At 38.8% G+C, this 27,150-nt stretch overlaps 1 protein-coding gene across 5 annotated transcripts in view; it reads left to right on the forward strand.

Annotated features, from left to right (window-relative positions):
- TENM4 (teneurin transmembrane protein 4) overlaps positions 1–27,150 on the forward strand; it is a 587,496-nt gene that overhangs the window by 393,454 nt on the left and 166,892 nt on the right. For 4 of the 5 annotated variants that reach the window (XM_026096126.2, XM_026096128.2, XM_026096127.2 and 1 more), the window contains 3 exons: positions 6,793–6,963; positions 11,954–12,168; positions 17,702–17,912. In XM_026096126.2, the coding sequence (XP_025951911.1) occupies positions 6,793–6,963; positions 11,954–12,168; positions 17,702–17,912 (597 nt within the window). The remainder of the gene's footprint in view (positions 1–6,792; positions 6,964–11,953; positions 12,169–17,701; positions 17,913–27,150) is intronic. The other variant, XM_064505185.1, reaches the window with a different exon arrangement.

Raw genomic sequence — 27,150 nt, forward strand, 5'->3', positions numbered from 1 at the left:
AAATCAGGATATTGGATTCCAGTTCCAGAGCTGAGAACATGTTAAGTACTCAGGGATTAAATCGTTGCTGCACTCAATGTCAGTGTGTCCCATGCCCTTAGATGAATGCCAGCTTGGACCTCTCTTGACCAGGGCTTGGCCTTCCTATAAACAAGGAGAGCAGGAACAACTTATTGCCCCCAGGGTTGCTGCCGTTACCATCTTTTAACACCAGCAGTGCCACTGGAGCCACTTGGATCCTCAACTTTTGGTGTGTTGGCATGTCCTGCCATGCCAGAGCACAGAAGTGTTGCCCGTCACTGAAATGGAACAACCATGTGAGAGAAGAACACAGTGCTTTTTATCTTTGTTTAATGTTTGTTTTTATTCTCCTTAATCTTGCATGCTTCTCCCTTGATTTACTGAAGATTGACAAACCAGTGATTATTTCATGCTGAAAGGCTCCTTTTGATAACAGCAAATGTCACAAAAGTATGATTAATTCTGCAACAGTCAATTCTCCCACTTCTCCAGAAATCATAAAATTTCCGTATAGAGAAAGACCAGATAATTAGAGTCAAGTTTATTCCAGAGACAGGAGTGAAAGCAATACATTTACCTGAGTCAAAATTAGCCCTGAGTAACTCACTGGTGGAATTCTAGTTATTTTAATTAGGAGAAAAAACAAAACTCAGTTCTCATTTTAGAGAGTGTGGTTATAATACAGCAGATTAGCCAATCTGAGGGTTAAAGAGGAATGTGTAAGCACGAGATATATTATGCTTGGCTCCACAAAAAAGCAAGGAGAGCAAAGAAACAAAGAGCCAAAAGAAGGAAGGAAGGAGGGATGTAAAGGCTGTTTAAAAAGTTTTTTCAGCCACTGATTGAGCTCCAGCTGTTTTTCTGTTCCAAGGGTCTTCTTTTCACTTTTTTTTCTTAGCTTTCTTTGCTGTTTCCTAACTTTCATTCTTTTTCTGTTTCTCTCATTCTGTATTTTTCTCATCTTCCTCCTCTTGCTTGATTTTCATTATTCTGTCAGCCCCTCTCACCTCTTCCTTCTCACATTGTCTTTTTCCATGTTCTTCTTTGCCCCCATGCTGCACCGGGGCAGAGGGTTTTGGAAGAATGTTCTCCCTATCAGGAGTGCTCTTTTGGCTTTTGTTTGCTTTGGCTTTACTCTTACCAGCGTAGCAAGGTGCTTGTAGAAACCAGTGAAGGAGTAGGTCCAAACTCTTCTCCAGACTGAGCCCCATGTTAGCATCAAGGATGATGGAGCAGTTGTGCAAAGAAGCTTGGTTTTCCCAAGGCTTGTGCTCTCCTCTGTGTTATTTATGCAAAATAACCTGCCATCTTTAGAGTAAATAGAGATTAAAAACATGGAGCGTTCTTAGTGCTAAGATACTGAGTAGTTTCTCCAAATGAGGAACCCAAAAGACTTTCTGTGTTGCCTGAAGGCTGTGCAGCATGTTTATGTTGATGGTGATTAATTTGCTGTTTTTGTCAAATTTCTATTCTGAGAAAATCCTTTTTAATTGTGCAGAGCAAGATCACAAAACAGTTATTTTATTCATTCGTGAGCTTCTGTAGGAGGAATCACCAAGCCAGCAGTAATACCTTCAGCTCTTAGAGGACAGGAGAGGAGGCAGCAGCCAGAGCCTGTGAGTCACTATGAGAATGCATTTAACAAGTACTACAGAAGCAGCTAGTGGCTTCAGCCGTAGACTTTAAATTGGGCTTTAATTTCAAACATCGTAACTGACTGGTGCAGTTATTTATTATACTTAGCTTGCTGCTTTGGGCAAAGCCAGAAGCTAATAAAGGGGCAGCAGTGTGTTTTCAGTTTTTGCTGACTTGTCTGGTTTCTGGGGGTCTCATATGCTTCAGTAAGCATGTCTTGTCCTTTCTTCTCCCTGTGATCTATCACAATCATCTGCCTCTCTCTGCTAACTCCTTCGCTCCATCAACCTGTCCCAAGAGATGTCCATTTTGTTGACCATGTGAATTATTATCTGTGTTTGTCCTTTTTCATTTAAATGTTGTTCCAGTTTCTTTGTTGTCTGCTCTGCTGAGCAAGATGTTTTGACTGCTCTGTTTTGCTGGGTCATAAACCGTTGGTAATAATACAAAGATATCCAAAAGCCTGGGCCTCTTGGAAGCAAACTTTAAAAGCATATCCCTCTTTTTTCGGTTAACAGCATCAACTAATATTGCTTGTGACCTCCACAAACAGCTATGGAGCAGGAATGATGCAATACAATAAGAAATAATGTTATAAAACCTAAAGAATCATGGTCCTGAATACTTGGTTCCACCAGTATGAACTTTGATTTGTTTGGATTGCAAAATAGCTCAAGTGATGCTGAGCTGTTTGTAAATTTGTGTTGCTAAAATGAATCTGAGTCTACTGCCACGCGAATGAATAACCATATCACACTTCAGTGGCTGAAATGCTGAACTCAGCAGAGTAGTCAAACCCTGAAAGGACCATAGAGTTTGACTTCCTCCCTTCTTTTTGCCACCCAGAAAGCAGCCGGTGACACCTTAGGAAGATAGTTTATTCTGCTGCAGAAAATTCTGTTACCCATTCAGCAAGTTTCAGGGCACCTTTCACTAGCACTTAGCTTCAGTTGAAAGACTGCAAGTCAAAGGTTTGACTTCAAAACACTAGCGTAATGGATGAGATGCCTTCCCTTTACCACGTTGTCTCAGTCATTGGTTCTGAAATCGCCCAGAGAGCCCAAAGGCAAAGAGTTTTAACAACTATGGGAAATGTAACCAATGCATCTGCAAAGAACATGTCATAAGGCTTCCTAGGCAGTGGAAGCTAATGGTATTGTACAAAACGGTGCACTTCAACGATTGTTAAGTACACTGAGCTCTTTTAATAAATGGGGAGCCTTTGATATTGGCATATCTATTGAGCATCATGTTTGGGAGGGAGAGGGAGAAGGATATGTGGGCTGTTAGGAAGGCACTTGCTTTTCTAGAGCCACATCTCACATCTAGATGAACAGGAAAAAAAAAATAAATAAATAAAATAAATAAATAAAAATGTCAGCAGTGCTTCAATTGACATGGAGCCTGAGAACATTAGGAATCTCAAACTATTTTTGCAGTTTCACTTTGCTCCTAGGAACATTTTAAGACTTCAAAGCACATCACTGTGTCTCTCACCCATGTTATCCAGGCTTTCCCTGATAAACATCTTTTCTTTTTTTTCCACCCAGAAGAACTTTGTATCAGTTTAGCACAGAACAAGTTTCAGTTGTGCCTATCCTAAAACCTCTACTAAAGCAACTGTGTGCATCAACAGTTTTACAGATCCCCTATGAGAGTTAGAGATCCAGAACGTCTACTGCTGTTGCTTTTTAGCATGGCAGTTAGGGGGGATGAGCAGAAGACTGAATCTTCTGCCAGCTTGCAGATCAGACACCATGGGTATTTGAAAGATAGTAATGATAAACACTTAAGCAGGTGATTTTCTAGTAACATAAGTGGTACCAGAGTGTGTTTACAAAGCAAACAATATTTTTTGTTCTGGTTTCAGGAAAGCTTTCGTGGTTGGTACCCACCTGCAGCAGAGCTCGCATGATGTCTGTTTGCCTTATGAGTGTGAATATTTATAGGGTTTTTTTTATGCTTGGGAACATCAAATCAGAAACCCTCCATAGAGCAGTAGTCCCAGTCTTTTGCACTCTGTTCTCTTGATTCTTTTTAGGCAAATTGGTAGTCAAAATGCTTTTCAGATAATTCCCTGCTTCCCAGATTCTTGCAATTTGGTAATCATGGTTTACATACATCTCATTCTCATGGGTCATCAATGTGATGATGTGTACACAGGAAACAGTGTACACAAGAAGCTTTTTGTTTTAGACAAAATCTATTAACCAAAGATAGGAGCTGACATGTTAATGCAGGTCTGTGTGATAACATCGATACTTTTGTCTGCGTATGATAACACAGATAGTACCTATGTGATAGATAATTCTATCACATTTTCTAGATTGGGACACTGCAAGGTGCCTTGCAGACATTTAGGAACAAATGTTTACATTAGTCATGTCAGTGCAGTAAATGCGAATCTTGCATTCAAGGAAAATGAAACACAGGATGGTTGATTGACCGCTTAAGGAGCAGACTGACGTACAGAAAAGCCATAGAACTTCCTGTCTTTGCCCTTAGACTGAAGCAAGATTTTGTTCTCATAAGACATTTTCTCTCAGGAGTTTTCAAATGCATTTTGCATGCCCAGGAAAAATGCTCATAGCCCTCTCAGTACACCCAAAACAATGCTGCCTTCATCACCTTCATATTTTTGCAGTAAGTAATGACCTACAAGCCATACATTCCCATGAAGGAGAAGAGGGGAAATGATGACCTTTAAATATATACTTAAGAATTTGTATGGCACTTACACTATGATGTCCATAGGACAGAGCAATTTGAATAGTCTAATGGAAAAGCCATTGGTTCAATGCCTGGCTGCACCATTGATGTCCAGGATAAGCTTGTGAAAATCACTGTGATATACAGACATCTGGTAGATGTGGTTGGATTTTAAGCTCTTAGAGCCAGCAGAGAGATCTGGACTGCCTGCTGTCTAGGATTGCCTGAGCCTGGAGGAGTAAAAAATACATTGTTCATTCTGCTTTGGACTACAAACATCCACATATGATTAAATGTGGGAATTCACACGTACTCAGAAGCCCCTAAGCTCTGTAAGAGCTTAGAGGCAGGCGGGAAGGCATCTGTGTGACGCTTTGGTCCATGGAGAGGTGCAGTCTGAATGGCATTCTCAGGCGATGTCTAGTACTGAGCTTAGCACAAAAACAGCTGGAGAAGGAATGCCTGAAATGCCTGTTAGAACTTGTGAACCTCCAAGCATGTAGTAAGTTAAAATGAATAACACATAGCAACACATAACCTCATTTTAATGCCCAATCAAGTGAACTGAGTCAAACCTTTAATCAGCTCTAGTACCCTTTTTCCTTTCTACAAAGTAGGGAATAACAGATTCCTACCTTCTGAGGTGTTAGGAGGTTAATAGCTGGGAAGTGTCCAGGCACTCTGATAATGAGGGTCATATAAACACAAAGATACTATATAAATGCGGCAAAGCCAAATACTTGATGCAAATTCCTTCCTCCCATACTGATTTCCTCTCTTGCCTTGCACAGTATTTCTGCCAAGTAAATATACTCCCTTCCGATCAAAATACTGGCCAGTATGTTGTTTGAATCATCAGTTGTGTTGGTAGTATTCCTTTTTGATGTGTGTACGTGTAATAAAATGTTCTAGTTTTGAAAAGATTCCCAGGATACTATCCTTGCTGTTTGGGGGTTTTAGGAGAGTATTTTCTTTCTTAATGGTTAAGACTTGTTTAACAAACCAAGTCCCTGTTTACATGGTAAAATGAGAGTTTTGCTCTCAATGATGTTCTTTGCGATGTTCTGTCTTCTACTAGTGTAAAGACAAGCTTATTCCTATTGGTACGTGATAGATGACCTAATCAAGACTGACGTGGGAAAAGGTGCTAATTTTGCTAAATATGTCTAAATATTCTGGTATTCAGATAACTTTTCAATTCTCTTAAAAAGATTATTCCTGATGCTTCAGTTTAAATAAACTAACCACTTGTCCCTGACAGTGTTAGCAGCGCTCAGATGTATCTTTGTGAATAAAATGAGAACTGTAGGCAGTAAAAATGCCCTGTTCCTTTCCTATTTTTAACTCTTTTTGTTTATGTTAAATGGCTATGTGGAGAAATTATAGTGTAAAATATCAAAGCACTTCCCTTAAAAAAGAAATGTCACTCCAAGCGTAGCAAATACCAGATCATTTAGCTGTGGAGAGCCTGAAGGTAAACTGGATGCTGATTAAATATGAAATGTTTGTGTTGGGGAAGGAAGAACTGATATAGGAAGTCACATTATTTTGCTTTATATTTTCAAGGGGCAAATATTAAAATAGTATAAGCGTACAGTTCTCCATGTTCTTCATGCATGTGTGTGTTTGCTTTTTAAGTACTCTGCCTTGTTCCTTAACTTCACTTGTCTTTATGCAATGCCTTGAAACAGGCTAATGTGTGTAGTAGACTTTGCATGGCCCAGAAACCTACAGAGAGCTATGCCCTGACATCACACAAATCTAAATGATGCTGCTTATTTCTAAACCTTGAGGATGTATCTTTGTTCTGAATAGGAGAAGCTGAATTGTATTAAGGAGTGCTCAGTCACAGGCACTCACATTCCTGGTGCTGAGCACAAAGTGAAGTGTACAAGATTGATCTTGAATTACCTTAGTTTTTGCTTGCTCTTGTTGAAGGAAAAAACTGTCAAGAGATATCTATAAGAGCTTGTGTGTGTAATTGGTGGGTAAAAAATAAATAAGAACCTGTATAATAGCTTTTGAATATAGCAAAGCAAACCAAAGTGTAGTTTTCTAGGATTTATTGGTATGTAGATAGATAATATTCCTTGTATTTACATGTTCAATGCATTGTCACTTCGGACTTGGGCGTTTTCTGAAATACAGCGCCTGATTATTCTCTCACATAGGCCATAAATCAGAAGTAGTTATACAGGAATAAGCCAAGTGGATTAGTTAAAGTGATCCAGTACTAATTTAAGTGGGTGGAAGACCAAGGGAACTGGATGGTAGAATCAGCAAGGGATGTCTAGTAACATGAATGTCATTTTTGTCCTAAAACAATCACTAATAATGAGGAAGTGACGTGAGGGTTTAGAAAGTGCCCCTGTAGTTCTGAAACTCTCCCAAACAGAAAAAGATGACTTTTCTCATTGCTCACCACAGCCATGCACCTGTTTGGCCTAAACTGGCACCTGCAGCCGATGGAAGGGCAGATGTATGAAATCACGGAAGACACAGCCAGCAGTTGGCCAGTGCCAACGGACGTCTCCTTATATCCTTCGGGGGGCACAGGGTTAGAGTTACCTGACAGGAAAGGCAAAGGAACCAGTGAAGGTATGGTTGGTGTGTGTCCATGTTGTGAGTCTTCTGTCTGCCTCTGAACTCCAGCCATCCAGTCTCATGTTCCATTACCCTTAATGCTGCCATTATCAGGTGCTTTTCCAGTCTTTCACGTCTAGAAGTAGTAGCTGTCAGTCTTGTTTCCATATGTTTCTAAGTTTCATACCCTTCTTACATCCACTAATGTGATAGAAGAGTGTACATTTTCCTCATACGTTTAAACTGCTCTCGCAGTGGAAGTGTCTGTACCTTATCTCACTGGGTACAGTATTCCGTCATGAAAACCCTGCCTTGCATGGCAATTTTCATGGAAGACAAACAAACAAAAACATTTGTGTCTTGAAAATTGAATGATTCCTGGAGAGTTGGATCAAGCTTTCTCTACAGCAGTGCAAAAATGTTTGTTCTTGGCTCCTAGTTTCCACCTAGCACCAGAATATTAGCTAAGAACTATTTCACTGTGAGTTTTGGCATTCTGAAGATGGACATCTTTTTGTAAAGGTAGTCATTACAAAAGGCCTACTTTCCACAAAGTATTATGATGCTGACAGCTTGCAATTTCAACTGAAATTAGAAGCAACTGATGGTTTGTCAATTCAGCAGTGCATTATCCAGCAGCTTTACATCTTACCGTACTTTGTATAGAGGCAGCACTGCCAAAAGTACCAATAAGCTCTGCAAAGTACAGGTGTTTTATCACTCCCAAGACTGAGTTGGAGAAATGAGGAATCCAAAGTTTCACAAAGCTGTTTTGTTGGTGTATCAGTGCTTATTTGTATGAGATTAACAGATTCCAGTAAAATTATATTTTTTGGCTATTTTTGATAGTTATTTTGAGGGAGGAGGGTTTGTGGGTAGAAGATAAGGAGTATGCAACTCATACTCAGTTCTGAACCCAGAAATCACTTCTGGCAACTCATTGAATTCAACAGTTTCCACAGAGGTCCCTGGACTTTGGCTGAGACTCTGTATTTATACATCTTGTTTATGTTACTTGTACTATTTTTGCTTTAAGAGCATATCTGTTTTTATTAGTTTAAATGAAGGACATAACTATGTGTTCCTTAAAACAGTGTATTTACTAACAACTGATGGCTGACAAGTCAAGTTGCTACAACGAAAAATGAGCTAGGTGGGTTATTTTCAGCAAATCATACTAGACAGTACAGCAAGCCATAGAAATCCCTGCCGCTGTATTCAAAAATGCTTCATAACAGATCCTCTCTTCTCTTTAAGTTGCCATGTTTCATTTTTGAAATATCTACTTTTGTTCTGTCCATTACCTTTTAAAAAGTCAAAATGAAAATATAATTGATGTATCTAAAACTGCAGTCCAAATCGAAGACCTCCACCTGATTTCTTCTTCAGCCGTGCTTATAATGAAATCAGTAAAATTTTTGGTTGCTGCCAAAAGGCTCTATTAAAAGAGAAATCTGGGAAATACCATAGCTATGTCATTAAAAGACCTCTCAAGACAGATAGCCCTTCATGCAGATCTTAGGGAATCTTTTGGACATAGAGGAAAATATCTTGTGCGCACTAAAAAAGTACGTTAGGACAAGATCTTTTTTACAGGGGTGATTCCACCCAGCCTCAAAATACAGCTTTTTCTCCATCAAATGACTGTGAACTAGCAATGTTGCATGACTGCTATTCTGAACCAGAATGTATGCGTTTGAAATTTTTTAAAAATTTGATTTAAAATATATTTGAGAGTATCTTGATCCCAATGAAATAGTCTGGAATGGGTTAGAACATCCTTACAGCTGATCTGAATGTATCATTACCAGTGCTTTGCCAATTATCAGTAACAGTCTTTCCTTTTCAACTATGGCTATGCTCCAGCAAAGCATTTATGTGTGTTTAAGCCCATCCCTGTTCAGCAAAGCACTTAATCACATGCTTACATTTAAGCATGTAATTAACTGTGATTGAAGTCAGAGAAATATCAGTGTGTTCTTAAGTGGTTTGATGAGTCAGGGTACCTTGCTATCAAAACTGCAAGCAGATTCGGCAGTGGCTGACATGAAATAGTTCATTTTGATAACCAAATAAATTAGAACTAGTTGCTACAGCAACGAAAAAGTTCAAGGTAATGTGTAGAAAGAGCCAAATAATTGAGAGGCTAATTAAGAATTCAGACCTGAAGTTAATTTTAAGTAGTCAAATATTCTGATTAAAAACTAATTTTTGATTAGAAGCTGAAATTACTTTCTTATTGTACTTTCTTTATGAAGTATCCAGTCCTTAGGGCCTGATCCTGCTATGCGTTAAAACTAACAAAGCATAGATTGTCTTCAGGGGCTGGAATTCAGCCTGGTGAAGAGAGTCCTTCTTTGGACTTTTGTGTCAGGGTAAACCTCAACCACTGGCAATATCATATAATTGCTCTAAGGATATCAGCTTTTCTGACTTAAAGTTGTCCAACAAGAAGAGACATAAACTTTGCAATTGTGTGTACAAACAATTATTTCTGTGAGGTTATCTTTTTGGATTCAATCACAGAAGCATTTTTGCTTGCTTGAGCAAGCGTTGTTCTCTGTAGATGCAGAATACATGCTCTGCTTTTTTCCTCCAGGCTATCTATTGCGTAGCAACAACTATCATTTAAATTCTCACCTTCCCTGATTCCCTCACAATCTTTATTAATGAACAATCAGGGAGCATATCAAACACTTTAGGTTTTCATTTGAATTTCTATGAATCTATAAAACATGTCAGTAGTAATCAGAAAAACATATCCATATGGACCAAAACATGTGGCATCTTTGGCTCTTCTTTAATCCTGCAAAGACTTTGCATCTCACAATAATAGAACAAGAGAATCTTTGCATGAAGACTATGGGAACTGTTTCCTTTAATCCTGACAGTGTGACAAGTAATTTTTAGTATTCCAGATAAATATTAATAATCCAGTTTATAAAGTAAAACCCTTGGAATCAAGCTAGTCTGATTTGCATTGTACAGTTGTACTCTATCATCTTTATCACAAATGGTTCAGTAAGAATCTCCATTTGCTGAACTGCTTCTGATTATCTATGTTAATCTACATTTTGACTAAAAAAGAATAAGACTGTCTGCAGATTTTTACCCTGCATTCATTTGAATGCAAGGAACAAGGATAAATGAGGGTCTGGTAAAACCAGATGTTTTCTCTGTGAACAGGTATACACCCTTTGCTTTCTAAACTATGCTGGCATGGAAAAAACTTCTGCCACAAGGTAGCATAAAAAATGAAACGTGCCATCAAGTCCCACTCCAACCATGTACTTGAGCAGTTGCTAGCTTTAACATCATGAATAATGTTATTTGGACCAAAAGTTATGCTGAAAAGTTTTATACAATAAAAAAAGGAAGAAAAGATTCTCCATCAGTGAAGCATCTCTAGATACTTTTTTCTGTTAACTAATAACATGCATTTAATTTATATATGTATTTTAGAAAGACAGCTAACAATTTACATCAGATTCTCCTGGGGAGTTTATACTGGGATGAGATGTGGAGGAGATTAATATTTAAATGAAATATTATTATTTGAAACAATGCAACATTCTATTTTACAGCTGAAAGGTTGTTCTACCAATCACCTTTTCAACACTGCAAGTAACTTCTATTTGACTTGAATTCATGATGGGTGGGAAAATAAATTTGTATTTTTTATTTCCCACATGTAGATTATGGGAGCAAAATTCTCACAGTGTGATTTTCCTACAAAAGACTGTATGTTCCTGAAAGTTGCTTTCTCATTTTGTTAGAATTGCTTGATCTATGAAACACACAGAAGTGAGCTATAAAGGCACAGAGATGAGATAAGATTGATTTGAATTTCCAGAATTAATAAATACAGTCTTTGATGGTCCACGTAATGTTCTCCTTACTGAAGCCAGCATCTTTCAGGTGACACTACTGCATACTTTTCAAGCAGAAATGTGCTTAAATAAAAGCTATTTAGCTATAAAAGCTATAAATGGCTATTGCTAAGCAGTTGCCACCTTCACGTTCTCTGGTCACTGCAGGTGAAGCTGTGTGGCCAGCCAGTGATTATCGCAAAGGCTTAAAAGCCAGCGTTCCCGGGTTTTACTTTTTGTTCTGCCCCTCATTCTCTGGGCTTCCTTTGGGTCCAGATTTTTCAAGGAGGCTGCTAATTTTGAGAACTTCAGGTGTACGGATGTCTAACCTGGAATTCCTCAGAAGTGTTTTCCAGGGATCCAGAGCTCCCTAGTGACACCATGAGACATTATGGTGTGCACTGTTTGCCATCACTCAAACTTGGTGATCACTTTAAGAAACAGATGCTTCCATTTCTTTGTTTACTAAAAGAGGATTGATGATCATAACACACTTTACAGATTGTATTGAAACCTAATTAAAACCACTCAAGTTTCTTAGTAGATATTACTGAAGTGCAAGATATGCTTTCCTTCATCTTTTCCTCTCAGTTCCATTTTCTTAAGCTTTTTCTGGACTGATGAATGAATCTCAAATATTGTTACCACTGTCAAGCATTAATTTAATAGAGAAATATTTTTGTTTCTCCAATTAGGCATCATTCATACTGCTGTTCTCCCACTACCATTCCATTTTGTGACACACGTCTACCTCACAATTACTTCACTTCTCTTTGCTAATGTAATAACATCTTCTCCATAACTGAGCATATATTAATTTATGACGTAATGTAACATGATTTATTGTATCATCCGAATGTGATTACAGAAGCTCTGGTGTTATGATTTAAACAAAGGGGCATTTTTCTCCCGGTTGCCTTTCTTATATTCCTGTTTCCAAACAAGAGTTACTGACACCAGGAATAACCCAGCCATTTTTTCTCCCATAATCATAAGAATTTGGTATACGAAGTATTCTGAAGATCTTAGGACAATAATAGACTGTTTCTCAAGATCACTGTTAAAGATACTAGTATGACTGGATTACTTTTAGGATCTAAGGCTAATCCAAGATTTTTCTTCCTGTATTTTGGCAGGAAAGCCCAGTAGTTTCTTTCCAGACGACAGTTTTATAGACTCTGGAGAAATCGATGTTGGCAGAAGAGCCACACAGAAGATCCCTCCTGGTATCTTTTGGAGGTCTCAGGTGTTCATCGACCACCCAGTGCATCTGAAATTCAATGTGTCTTTAGGAAAGGCTGCTCTGGTGGGCATCTATGGCAGAAAAGGCCTTCCACCATCACATACACAGGTAATGGGACCTCGTTTCAATGAAGCAATCGTTATTTTAGAATTTATGTTCTTATGGTTTATTATTTTTATTTCAGCTATCTGTCTCAAGAATCCACTGCATGCTTGCAAGATATTAAAGGTTATTCCAGAGAAAGATAATCAAATGACGATTGCAAGATATTCACACATTAATCTGGTGGACTCTACGCACAGACAAACCAAGCAATTGCCTAAGGCAGCAAGCTGCCAGGGGAAAAAAAAGTCTTCTGTGGCTTGGCAGTCACTGAGGGAATTAGCTGGTTGCTCCCAACAGCACGTGAAACCACCTTCACCAACCTGTGTCCCGTGTAGCCACAAGGTCTCTGAAACTACAGCAGAAGAATCTGCTCTTAAGTCATCCAGTCTAGCTCTGGCCTGCCCCCTCTTTCAGCCTCTCCCTTTCTCCCTCATGATAAGAGCTGCAAGACCCCAGCCTCTCGCCCTCATGGGAGCAAGATTCAGTTTTATCTTCTGTCCTGAAATGCCTTGAGTCGACTCTTCACATTATGCATGTTGACTGTCAGATTAGGCTGAGATTGGCCAGGGCCCAATAATTGGTGTATAACCAAACAAAATCAAGTTTTTACAGAAAACCACTCTCTTACTTGGGCAGAAATCAAGAAATAGTTATTATTCTTTAGTAGTAAAATGAAAGCTGTTGTTTTTTTCTTGACGCAGCTTGGCAAAAGCTGTCAAGAAATCACTTTCTGGGGAAAGCTCCAAAGAACCATCCTCTTAAATGAGGCTTTTGTACATTATTTTCTGTACTTTCTATTTTTATTTTCTAAGCTGCTCTTAACCAGATTGATTAATACATTAGGGTATAACTCTCATTGGCAATGCAAAGCATCTTACTCCAGCTTGCATCAGCAAGTTATCAAATTATTACCAGGGTTGTATTACTGCTTTAACTTAGTCTTTCCCTCCATTAACAACTGAAAAATCTAGCAACCGACACAAATATTTCAGATTTATAGAAATATCCTGTCCTTATTTTCTTTTTTAGCAAGCAAATATGTTTATAGCAACCTTTCTGGATAATATGCCGGTAATATGGTATTTTCTACCCCTCAACACACCTACAACTTATTTATGTCAAAGAGATATCATAAATCTACACTTTCTCTGCCTGCTTTTCTGCAGAATTAAAGCATTTCGATAGGATCAGCAGGTCAAAAATTCAGTGACACAATATTTATTGCTGTTACTACCAATTTTTAATCAATCTCTCTTAAAGGGCAAATTCAGACATTTAAAAAGTAAACCTCCTCTATTATTTAAATAAGAAAGTTAAATCTTGGTCACAACAGTAATTGTAACTGTAGATCAGAAGTCCATGTTAACTCTGCCTGTTTATTATTAGCAATTTCTGTCATGGGAAACCGGTTATAACAGGAATAATTTTAATTGTTTAAATTTAAATACAAATGTCTAAATGTAACAAATTAATGGTAAAATTTAACACCTAAACTTTGAGAAAGTCTATTGAGCTTGAAGCAAAATGTTTAAATGGTAGTGGGGCATTCCGCACAACCGTGGTAATGTTTTGAACATTTAGGAAGCGCACACTAATTTCACCATTGCTTTTCTTTTAGCCTAGTTTTTGCTGGGATATCCTGAGTGATTTATCAAAATTTATCTGGATCTTTCCCATTTATAACAGCACAGTTTTGTACCAGTTGAGGCTTCAGCTATGAATAAGTTGTTATATGGGAAATGAGCATCTTTCTCAAAAGTACATGCTGAAGGAGGCAATGCACTTGCACATAGTCCTTATAAATGCTGCTTTTCGTGTAGCTACATATTTAGAGCTGCCAGGTATATAAAAAAAATCAGCATGGGAACCAAAACTTCATCAAAAATGACTAGAGGGGTATTTTTATTCAAACAATAAGTCATGCTGGAATAATAGAAATCTGTCCCCAAATTCACCCTGTTTGGAAGAAATATTATAATAAAACTACAGATGTTTAGGCAATATCAATATATTACTTGTTAATATTTTATTTAGTTTTGAAATGATCTATTTTCCTAAATTTATGTTTAAAAAAAATGCTGTAAGTTAAAACAGTGGTCGTCTTCTGTATATTTTTATAATAAGTTTAATCCTTAGCATTTAATTTCACCATAGCTTATTAACTTTCTTTGGATTCATTAAAAAAGTAACCTATTTTCTATGTTGGAAAGGTAAACCAATCTCATAATTAATATATTTTATGCAAGTTTCATCTTTTCTCTTCTGCTTATTCCAGAGAATCTGCTGCTCCTCATAAATCTACCAAATGAGTTTTATATTTCCAGATTTTGTAAGGAATTTCGTAAACAACACTTTGGTGAAGTTTATGCTTTGTGCAACGATAGTGTGTCCTCCTTTGAAGAATTTAGTAAAGGGTCAATTTTTTTTCCCACCCTATCTAGTCAATGGTGGTAGTAAAATTCTAGCTGACAGTAAGGTTTTCATCTGTATTGGTTTAAATAATGTGCCTTCTGTGATGTTGCCTTTAACATAGTCTATTCTCTTTGAGGAACGTTCAGCTGTTACCCAAGGAATAGACTCTTAGCACATGTTCCTGAATTTGGTAAAACAGTAAAAGTCATATTTATCCATGCTGAAACAACAGACTATTCCAGGTTCTCCTTGGGAGTCTTTCTCTGTCTGCGGTGATTTGTCATCCACTCAAGGTTGCTGGCAACCGTAGACACTAATAAGAAGAAAGTACAAGCTCCAAATTTCTGTAGTCTTAAAAATAGAACCTGTAAAAGCCTGAAATAATTTACTGGTAACTAAAAGCATTTTTTCTAATTCTTCTCAACAAATTATAATAAAATTTATGCAATTTTCTTATGGTGCGTTAACTTTAATCTTCCTATATCAAATCATTCTTTAAGACTCTCTTTAACCTAAGCCAAATTTTGTTAAATCATAAATTCTAGGGATTGGCCACCACAGCTTATGGGAGGTATTTCTCCACTTACACAATTTGAATTGATTAACATGGTATTTTATCGACAATTTCCTTGCTTGCAATAACTCTAATTGCATATTAAAAATCTCTGAATGTATTAAAAATGTAATAAAACATAATTCATTTGCAGTTCAGTTCATATTTGCAACTATATAAAATAGTAACTTTGCAAAGTCATTAACATCCAAAGCACTAGCCTGTTTATATTTGTCAAAATAAACTCTTGCATTTGGCAGGAGCCCCCAGGAAAGCCTAACCCAGATTGGGCTGTAATAGCGGCAGCTCACTGTAGGTGAGGGCCTTGGAATCATTTTCATCCCACTAAGTTTTAAGCATCTACGTCTAATAGGTAGTGCAAAATAGATGCCATTACGGCACAATCCGTTGGACATTTTTTTGATGTCAACTTTAAGATGAGACAGATTGCATCCTAGAAGTGCCTCTTTCTTTAACTGACTATCCAGTCCTTCTAGAGAACTAATTCAAGTTGCCATGCTTGCGTCAACACTTTATGAGGTGAACTTTGCCTCGGGTGTCTGCAGTTATCTGTTCCTTTAACACGCTTTCAAAAACACAGTCGATTTGCTCTGTCATGCTCCAAAATAGAAATGGAAATATGTAAATTTTGCTTTCATCAGTTTTAACTTCTTCAGTGCACCTGGCCAGCGTATTCCTCGGTTGGACTTCACCCCAGTGGGAAGTTCCAGCAACCAGACAACACCGTGATGTCCTCCTCCCACCACGTTCCCAGATGTGTCAGTCATGCCCACACTGAGAACTGACAAGTAATCAGTCTAGGCAATAGCACATCTTCAGAGTGGGTACAAATGTGTAGCTCACACAGTGTCATTCAAAACAGCCTCTTGCTAATGTCTTTTTAAACTTAAAAACATAGTAGTATTATATTTATCCAAAAGAGGAACTTAGTTAGGTTTGTCTCTGACAAAGCTGACTTGGACAGATACGCTTACAAGGGTGTCCTGCACAGCTGTGCTTTTGCTTTCTCGAAAGACACTTTAGCACTTCATCTCCAATTTCAGTACCACATGCAAATGATCTATGTACTGAAATAAAGCAAAAATTTAAAGTAAGGCTCAAAACTTATTTTATGTATCTACATAATAAAAAGTACAGTAGGAACTTTTGGAACAATCTAATTTATTTCACGTGCAAACTAGGTCGCATATAGCTTATTTCTCAAAAATTGTCACAAGTAAACACTTCTTATTTCTTTTAACTTAGTAATGATTGCAAAGAGGGAAACAAATATCATTAAGTCCTTATCTTGGTGGACTTTAAAGACCATTTCTCAGACATCTTAGTAATATAAAACAAGCACCCAAATTTTCTTACAGTAAAGTCAAAAGGGATTAGGAATGTAAATTTTGTTGCCTCACTCAGCCAACATGTGCACCCAGTTAGTGCAGCAGCATCTACTGGCACAAGTAGTTGTAAGTGTTGTTGTTTCTTTATCCCTGTCATCCTCCTTCCTGCCAAAAAATACAGGCTTATTTGACCAACTAGATGAGATAGGCAAAAACAAGTAAAGGCTTTAAGTTAGGATGTGCTCTGACTGCTAGGTTCTGCTCACAACATGTTTTGTTCTTGACTAGTCCACCTAACCACAAGGTGAGAGTCAGATTAGATAAGGCTCACTTAACATTTGTGATATCTGCTAGGCTTGTATCTGACCTGTCACATTAATATATTACCAGACAAAATACAGTTACTGCAGACAGTCACTGTCTTACATCAACAGGAAACAAAAGGTATTTATAATTCTAGCAGCAAAATCAAAGCAATTGTTCACCTGAGGATAGCCCAGCAAAATAAATATATACATATATATATAACTTTTTGGGGAAAACATCCAAGAGGCAGCCCCCTAAATGGAACTTTTATACGCTACTCTATTTTCTGTCTTTGTCTTCTAGGATCTTTCAACCACTTTTGCTAGTAATTTAAGATAAAATCCTTGCTGGCTAAGCAAAACGCTTCTGCCAAACCTCTACCAGAGTCTACTTGCAAATCCAGCTTTTTTTTTTTTTTTTCTTGATAACTGAAAGCAATTCTAGGAAACAATCCAGTTAGGCTAGATAATTTTTTTCAGGTCTATTGTCCTTATTATCTAAGACACAAATAAAATGACAAATAAGCTTTTGAGTAGATTCTTTTTATCAACATACTTACAGTGCAATTTAGACATGTCAAACAAATTCCCTGGACATCAGTTTTTCCTGCCTATGTTTCTACAAAACAAAAGCACATCAGTAGGGTCAATATGCTCAAACCCCATTCTAAATACAGATGATTTCTTGATTCATGTAATTACAGATGAATACATTTATATGCTAGCTATTTCCAAAACGGTTACGGTTACTTGCCAGTGGTCCAAGAACATGCTTGAGTTGCTAGAGAAAATCCTGTTTAGGATGGTTCTGTAAATGCACGTTTCTAACACTTGATGCAAAGTATGTCTGTCTTCCTCATAAGACAGACCCAGAGCTTGGAACACACATGGAAAAACATTCTTTTTTTATATTTCAGTTTGATTTTGTTGAGCTCCTTGATGGAAGACGTCTACTGACGCAGGAGGCAAGAAGCCTAGAAGGACCTCAGCGGCAACACAGAACTTTCGTGCCATTGTCCAGCCATGAGACGGGGTTTATCCAGTATTTGGATTCAGGAATATGGCATTTGGCCTTCTACAATGATGGCAAGGAATCAGAAGTGGTTTCTTTTCTTACTACTGCTATTGGTAAGGATTTCCTGTATTAGTCCTAAACTGTCTAGCTTGAGGCAAGCTATTAATGCACATACTCAAATTGCATGGTAACTTTGTGTGATTTTGGACACAATGCTTGTAGAGGATGTATTTAACAGCGGCCTAAATACTGTTAGGCCTTAAATAGCTCATAAGTATTTTATAGGCCTTTTTAATAACTATATCCAGAACCAGATTGCACCCAGTACCACAGATGGATTATAAGCTTGAACTTCCCTACTTCATTCTCTTCCCTTTTTATTTAGCTTTTTTTCCCTTGTGGTAGAAGAATGGTTTAACAGCACACAGCAGCACCATGCAACAGTTTAATGTGGCAGTCCTATCTGAATGAGCCTTTCAGCACCATCAAAATTACCCAGCCTGGAGTTCAGGTAGAGTATTGGGGTTAAACTCCAGCCTTGTAAAGAGCACTACAAGACTTTGTAGTAAGAAACACAGTAACAGCTTCTTTCTAACAGAAAGAAGCTGAGATTTTTTTAACAAGTGCAAATTAACTCTACAGATCTTTTAGTTGCTGTTACGGTAAAGTGCCCTGCCGGTTCAGCGCACAGACACTAATTTATTATGTCTAAGAAGGACAGGATGTTGTCGGTGAGCTCCCTGACAGCACAGCACACTGGGTATTCTTCCTCCACCCTGTAAATATCACACTCCATGAACAAGCCCCAGTCTCCTGTTTACATTCAGCCATTCCTCAGAATCTGCTTCAGACTCAATAATACTTTAGATTTGACTGACCTGCTGAACCTGTCCATATCCCCAAATTCATTCAGTTGTAATTCAAAGATTGTTCCATAAAACTAGCACTCAGCTTTCTTCAACCACAGTGATTGTTTAATGGACTTTTTCTCTTTGCTGAAAAAAGCAGACTCATTCCAAAGCTGCCATTAATCCCTCTCCAAAAAGAGGCATTGGTGTTGAGTCTCAGCTGTCTGCAATAGTTACCTAAGAGCTATGGGCTGTAATTTGTCTTGGCAGGTTAATTAAAAGTTTAGGCCTTATTAAAGCAAAGTCATTAAGATTTCAATATTCAGTTTCAGTGCTAAAGTTTATCTAATGCACAAGATGAAACACTGCCATAATACTCTGTGTTAAATTTAAAACCTGGAACTTCACATGTTCAATGCTGTTCACACTTAAACAACAACAGAAATAATTGCATGTTAGCTAACGAAATAGAAGGCTTGCTCTATGAAACGTGGATTTACTTTCATTTGATTTGCTTTAGCGGTGTTGAGAGTTGAGTTTTTACTTTTATCGATAGCCCAAAAGAACCCCCAAGTGTCCTTCTGAGAGCAACTGTTTTTTTTTTTTTTTTTTTAATTTCTGCTGCAGACATTTCTCCAGTTTAAAATTTCCCAGTTCATGAAATCAGTAAAGCTCTCACAGTGGAAAGTATTTTTAAAGCACAGTCACCAGTCACTGTTCTTTTAGAAAAAAGGAACAGTAGAGGACAAAACAACAAAGGAAATTGTATCTAGAGTTTTATCCCAGTCTCATTGCACCAACACAGAAAAAAAAAAGGAAAAACATTCTTAACTTACGTTTGATCACTGGAGGAACAGTGTGGGTGAGATACATTTCAGGCTGTCTTTAGGACTGTCACACTGGCCATGTGACAAGCAGAAGAGTCCATGATGCATCCATCACTTACCTTGAGTCATTCTGTCTTTCAGGACTAGGAAGTTTTCTTTTGCTATATTGCAAGAGAGAGCTTTGTCCCATACATGGGAATCACTTTTGCTCGCTGGCAGCTTTACGACAACAGAAAGCAATAACGCACAGGAAAAACTGTTTAGGCACAAGCTACTCATTTTGAGACTCAGTTCAGATGAGTAAGAATTTTAGATATGGAAGATGTGGCTTCTTGACGAGAATTTGGCCATAAAAGAGTAGCAGTTAAAAAAGTGATATGTAGTAGCTGTAACCAGTTAGTACCTTTCTCTTTAGTCTTGTTTTCAACAGCTTGTTTAAAAAAAATCGAGGCGGGTTTCTGTGTAAAGACACTGTATTGCTTCCGAACCTTTCTACTGTATTCATGAGGTCTGACAAGACACGGTTGCTACATTTTAAAACTATAAATACTATAGTACTGCAGTGTTATAATTTTTTTTGGTGCCACAGCCAAGAGGATACAGCAACTTGACATGGTGTTTATGAACCAGGGTGTAAAATTGCAGTGCCAAACAAATAAGTCAAGTCACATGTGATGGGAGCCTTAGATCTGTGCGGGGTGAGGAAGCTGTGCAGGAGTTGTCTTGACTGTCAGAGGCAAGTTGCCATTTCATTTGATTTCTGTGGCAGGAGCACACAGAAAAATCTCCCTTTATTATTGCAACAACTTAATGCTTACAGTGAAAGTGCATTTGAAAAGTGTAGCTGTAAGCATACTTACAGCAGTATAGCAGGAGGAGGTAGGATCCAGTGATCTGAGAAGAGGACCAGCAGCCTGTTCAGAACTGGATGCTGATTGATGTGCTAATTCTGATGCAGCGCAAACTCACGCTTCAGCTGCTCACCATGTAAAATGGAGGAGAATGACATTTCCCCAGAGATGCTGTGAGGGTGATTGAACTGCTGGGACAAAGCATGAAGCATTAATTAATAATCATGCTTGATAGTGGAAAGCACCAAATTGATAATGGGGATAACAATGATAAGTACAAATTCTGCAGGCGTTCCTCAGGCAAAACTCCCCTGTGAGTAAGGAAAGGACTCACCTGAGTAAAACATTACAGCCTTTACTTCAGCAATAAAAATGTTGAATGGAGAGGATACTGATTTTGCCAAGTTTATCTGCTGTGTTCTAACAGGCTGGATTTTTCAGAGCAGTAAAATCATTGCAGGCCATTTGCTCTGTACGACAACATCAACTACAATTACTGTGCAGTGCTTGTCTGGAATGATTGTGCCTTCCATTATTCTGGTGGAAACTGGAGCAAAATGGAAAAAAAAAATCTGTATTCCCAGTTTGATAGCACATTTAATTTCATAAACTCTGAGGCTGTCCATCATACTGTTTTGTAATCCTATAGAGCTATAACTAAATCCACTCAGGAACATTAGCACTGATTTTGAGGGCAAGAGATGGCAGTTTAGCCTGTTTTCTAAAAGGATGTGGAACCATCATTATTAAAGAGTTAGGTGGTGTCAAAATGTGTGCCTTTTACATGCCATTTCTGTAAACCTAGCATCGTAATGCCTGTCAAAGCTTATACTTCTGCCTAATACTGGTAATTCAGGTGGAGGGAGAAAAAGGTTATTCTAGGAAAGTTTTCAGTATTTAATAACAATTTTTCTAGCCCATTCCTCTGAATTACAATGCAAAACATTATAAAGGAATGCAAGATGACAGTCTCTCAATAATAAATTAACCTTCTTGTAAATAACATTGGTGGCACTTTCTGAAATTTCTAATAGAAACACTTCTCTGAAAAGCACCTTGTGGATTCACCTCTGCCTGATAGTGGTGATTCATTCAGAGCAATCTGGTAGAAGTGGAACAAAATAGTAGGCTGAGGAAAAGCTGGAATCAGCACATCTGAGACAGAGATGTTGGCCAAAAAATCTGCTCAGTAGAGGCAAGGAACATCTGAGGGCCTGAAAACAGCATCTATAGAGTCAGAGAAAGAGTCTTTCAGCAGCTACTACTGCTGAGCTCAGGAAAGCCTGGCTGTGCAGGGCCACAGAGAAATCAAAAGGAAAAGAGAAATCATCTATCTGTGAGAGGAGAGCGTCTCTGTTTACCAGCATGTCACCCAACAAGCAACAGGAAGCACATGTAGAATGACCATGGTGGGATGCAAGGTTTTTTATTGCTTTTATCTTCTGCAAGAGACAGTGGTTAAGTTTAAGAAAGGACCGTTGTTATTCCTGCCCCCTCCACTATCCGTAAAGAAAACTACCCCTAAGTACTTTCTTTCATCAAAGTACAAAGTGAGCTGGTGGTATTATTTATAAGAGCCTGCCAGCATATACAGCACATTACAATATACATCAAAAGGCGAGCTCCCTTCCTGCAGTAGCCTAAAATACAACCAACCCCCATACAATCCCTAGCATAGCAGTTCACACGTAAGAAGGACACCCATAGAGGAGTGCTTCACAGTAGGACTGAACTTAGGGACAAGAGAAGCAATTATTGGACACAGAGGCAAGCATGGGACTGGGAACTTTCCTGAGTGCCAAACTTCTGTGAGAAGTGGCATGAATCATTCTTATTTAGCCCTGAGTGAAAATGCCTAAGTGTTTAGCTTGTTCTTAACCAAGGGAATAGGAAGAGTCTGAGCAACTCAGATTTGCTTGCCTTACATTCGGTGCCTATGTGTACACTAACTTAGACTCTCTCAACTTCCAATTCAGAGGGGATGCATACGTGTGATTCACTTACAGTCTCAAAGCCATTAAAGTTATTTACACTGGCTTTGCTAATGTCTGGGAAAGTCTAAATTGGCTTCATGTAAATACTGGGGAGTCAGGAGACTGTGCAAGCTAACATGGGCTGCGATCTGTTCTGGCTTGCACTTTCTTTTAGCTCCTCAATGCCTAAGTTACTTGATTTAACTCTCCATGTACAAGTAGATCTTCAGTACTCTGAATGAGGAAAAGTGGATTTAATGTCCATCAACTGCCTTAGCCTAAACTTGTCCTTAGACTTTGTCCAGCAAAACACTTATGACATGCTGAAAGTTTAGCAAGTACTTTGCTAGATCAGGACCCTTTACATGTTACCTGGGCTCCAGCTGCTCCGTGGAAGTGTTCAGTTACTATGAATGTTGTTCTTCCCTATTGCATGATTATGGTCAAGCTATCCACTGCCTTGATTCACAGAGGGACTTCTGAGCACTTTCACCTTGTGGTACCCCTCTTCAGATGATCCATTAACAGCCTGTTCCTTCCCAGACTCAAAACTCTTTCCTTCTGCTCGGTCTGCAGAGGAAAAGAAAAATAGTGACATATGAGAAGCACAGTGGGGAGGAAAATCACAACTTCACTTTTGATGTTTTTGATCTCTCTGGCAAAATAACAGCAGAGCTTTCCATGATCCGCAAATAGTTTTTTGCCTTCAGCTGTCTGTGTCCCAGTGCAAGCCGTTGCCTGACAGACACTCCATCAGATGGTCAATGCCTTTTTTGATTACCCTGTTGTTGCAACCACCCTTTTTCTGATGCTTCATTTCCTGCTGTTTAGTTTCAGTCAGCTCTTACCCAGCTTCCCTGAGTGTGGCAAAGCTAGTAGGTAATATTTAGAGAAGAAGGAGTCACTCAGTTGAGCTAGGAGACAAAAGGGTCCTTTATGAGTCCCTGCCAGGCTGTGATCTTCCTTTGTGTAAGGCAGAAATGTGCCTCCCAGATTCCATCACCTCTGCTGCTGATCCCCAGACAGCATCCTGTGTTTGTTTTTGTGTGTATCTGCACATCCATCTGGTTCAGGCTTTTTTCCTTGTGAATTTGGTCTCATGAAAGACGTTAGGCTGACAGCACTGTTTGATTGAAAACTTATGTTTATTCACAGAGTAGGTTCAGGTTATGCTGCAGTGTTGAAAGGTGTCTTCCACAAAACAGCCAGCTGGCCACAGGACCTAAGGTCCTCTGGTGAGAGTTGAATTATTCACGCAGAAGGGTAGCAGGAGGATAGGAGAGCGATAGCCCCATCTAGCCAAACCCAACCCAGGCCAGTAGGGCATTGCCTTAGGAGGTGGGGATGTGGGGTGAACTCTCTCCATCTGAGCTTTCTATGAGCTGGAGGAATTCCCCTCACCAAAAAAGTTTAATAGTGTGTTTGGTGTGATGCCAGTTTTTCATCCAGGCTATGTGTAAATCCAGTCTGTTTGTTTTATGGAGCTTAATAAAAAGCAAACATGGCCTGAGCCTGAATCCGGAAATGGAAGGAGGGATGTGGGGAGGTGCTCACACTTTTCACATTAGTTTTTACTCCCCGTGGCCACAGGTTTTTGTTTGCTATACCCAATGAAACAGTGATCATGTTTTTATATGGGTATGGATATGCCCTGTAAAAGTGCAGCAGCTCGGGCTCAGCAGTAACTTTATCAGTGCTCCCTAAATCTTTCCACCTATGTCCCAGTCCCAAAAACTGATGAACTGTCTCATTTCCCCCTGAAGTGAGCCAAGGGGCTCAGCATGTCCCCGTATCAGAGCTTATCTCGCTGCCTGCCCTTTCATTTCAATACTAACAGATCAAGCATTGTTCCAGGTTCTTAAATCCCGTTCAGCTTCGGTCAGTGATGTTTGTGGACAGTTTTCATCCTGCCAGTTGGCTGGAATTCCTCTAAGAAAACGCAAGAGGAAGGACATGTTTGGCATTGCAGCTGAACCATGCAGGTTGATGGGGGGCTGCCCGACCTCCTGTCTAACATCTGTTCCTATGGCGCACCAGTCCCTCTGCTCAGTGCTGCTTTCTGCCTGCGTCTGCTGGGGCCGGAGCCCTTCCAAAAAACCTGCAGTCCGACCAATCGTTTCAAATCTAGATGTTATTTGTGGTGACCTTTTTTCCTCTCTGCAAGTGTCTAAAATGATTCTTACATAACAACCCTGCTTCCCAAGCCGTAATGGCAGGCAAAATTATTATTTCAGGATTTTTCAGTTGAAGACTTAAGGCATCTCTAATAAAGGGGAAATCAGGGACACATCTCAAAGATAATTAAATAATAAGAAGCCTGTAAAGGTCAGATACTTGGCTGTAACAACTTCCACAGCTGCTGTTTCCATATACAGCATATCTCTTCATTGATGCTTTGAAAGAAAAAACTAGGCTAGCAGTAGAAGATTATAGTGTATAAAGCTAGATTAGTTTTAAACCAGAGATAGAGTAATTCGTTTAACATTACACTTGAGCTTCTTCTTGTTTTTTATTTTTGTGTGTATATGTGTACTCATCTTTCAATAGATCTTATGATTCCAGGTGATAATTTGGGTGGAAAAATAGACAGAAAAGCAGACACACATTTACATTATTGCACAAAAGAAGCTAAGCCATGTTTGTAAAGATATTTAGATGCCAACGAGTATTCATTCAGAAGTTAGATGTCTGAATGCCTTTAATAATCCAGATTTTGTCTGGTTTTGATCACAGTTTAAACAGAAAAAAAAAAAAAAGGAAGGTAAATTTGTCTTTTTGAAAAGCTCTGCCTACATCTATACTTACATGGGCTGGTAGCCTTGAACTTGCTTGTCACTGTGCTGCTTGCAGACAGGCAAGTTCTCTTGATCTGACAGAGCTTGTACAAAAGGTTTATTGATTGGGGTAATTACTTTAGTTTTAGGGTCAAGAAAAGGTTTATTTAATAGTAAGTTAAAGCCTTTTTTCTTTCTTTCTGTTATTTCTGTCTCTCTTTTCTTTTTCAGTTCATTTTTTCAGAACAGCAGAATTCTGCCTTAATGACACAGCTTCTAGTGTAATCTGAAGGTTTCTGGAGAAACGTGTAAAACACTACATATGGTTTTCGTTTCTGCACTTTTGTATATAGCTCTTTCCATGCACCCCAGACTGCAGGCTAATGTAAGCACAGCTTGTTTTATTCCTGTGTCATATTACTGGGCTGCTAGAACAGCTCTGTACAGACTTTTCTTTCCATGAATGCTCTCCTGCTAAAGCACAGAAATAAGGTGCTGAGAGTTTCTTGTCCACTTTGGCAAACAAAAGGAGAACCTTTTCTGTGCTAGAACAATAGAGTTTTGAAGACTTAATTTTCTGAAGGCTGTGTTTAAGCCGTACCCATAATGTATGTACTTGCATGCGGTTAATTGACCACATGACAGAGTAGAAGCCAAAAACGTCAACGCCTCCAGAGCTTCTGGACCAGTCTCCCCTTTCGCGCAGGGGTGGGGGAATTAGGACATAGTCTGTACATTAACGCCTGGCATATGTTGACTTTTTACATGATAACGGCTGTTCTGTGTATTTAATGTGTGACTTCTTTCTTTATCTAAGTGCTACAACAGAATAAGAGCTAAATAAATTGTGTTAAACTGATTTCTAGAGGGGCTGCTGGAGGCTCTGAGAAGTGGCATGATTTGACCAGGTTTGCACAGCAAGTCAATTAGAGGCAGAAACAGAGCCATGAGTTCTGCTTTTTCCCTGGCCCTGCTCTAAGACTGTTGAGGACTCAACTCAGCTACCTAAGCACAAGCATCTAGTGCCATCTGGGATGCCCTAGGGGATCTCGGATGTCTCTGTGGGGATGGCAGATCTGTCATAGAGCCTCAGGGACACTGATGCCTTTCTGGAGTAGCTGGAGCCCAGGCAACATGCTTGAGGGCATATCCATAGCATCAGGCACCTAACTTTTGGCAGTGTAACTGGACCCCAGACGTCAGCCAGTCCAGCTAACGCATCCTTATTTGTCAAGCTTGATATATTTGCTAAAGACTTTATGTAAAATGAAGGTTGAACTTTAGTGCACCTAAAATGATAATACTGCCAAGTTTTTATGGCATTTGTTTGACTGAATCAGATTGCATTTGAAGTCTTGTGTGTGTGAATATAAGAATAGTTTGCTTTTTTTTCCTAGAATACACCAACTTACAACATCATTTAAAATGAAACTCAAAGCCAACTTTAGCCTTGCCTCAAGCTACAGGAGTAGAAATTGTAATGGACTGAACATGAAGTAACTTCCCGCTTGCTAGTGCAGTTCCAGAAGTTGAACCCTGAAGGCTGAATAATTGTTGTTTCCTGTATTAGTTTGTAACAATTTATGAGATTGAGAAGGAACAAAAAAAAAGAAAAAAAAATCTTTGGAGTCCCTTGGGCCAATTGGGCATATGAGAGTTTCATTTACTGGAGCAAAATTCAGCCTTAAAAATATTCCAGCTGCAAAAAAAAAAAAAGAAAAGAAAAAGAAAAAAGAAAAAAAAGAAGAAGAAAAAGAAGAAGGAAAGGGAAACATTCTCAAGGCATTTGTCTAGACCTCCACAGTCTTGCCATGTAGTAGTCATCAGGGCTAAAGTGATAGCATGCTTAAAAGGTGCATCTTAGAAGGAGGAAGGAGACTTCAGCCCAAGGGCTACTGTTTGTTTCAAATGATTCACTGAAAGCTTTTCCCAATTAACTTCTAACCCATGATCACATTTCAAGTGATTTCGAACAAGAGTTTTTTTCAAATGCTCGACATATGACTGCTTAAGAACTGTATTTCATAGGCCTTTCATGCTTTCAGCATTGCTCACATTCTCAGGGAAGAAAACAGTGT

Source organism: Dromaius novaehollandiae, chromosome 1, assembly GCF_036370855.1.
Source record: "Dromaius novaehollandiae isolate bDroNov1 chromosome 1, bDroNov1.hap1, whole genome shotgun sequence".
Taxonomy (NCBI): Eukaryota; Metazoa; Chordata; class Aves; order Casuariiformes; family Dromaiidae; genus Dromaius; species Dromaius novaehollandiae.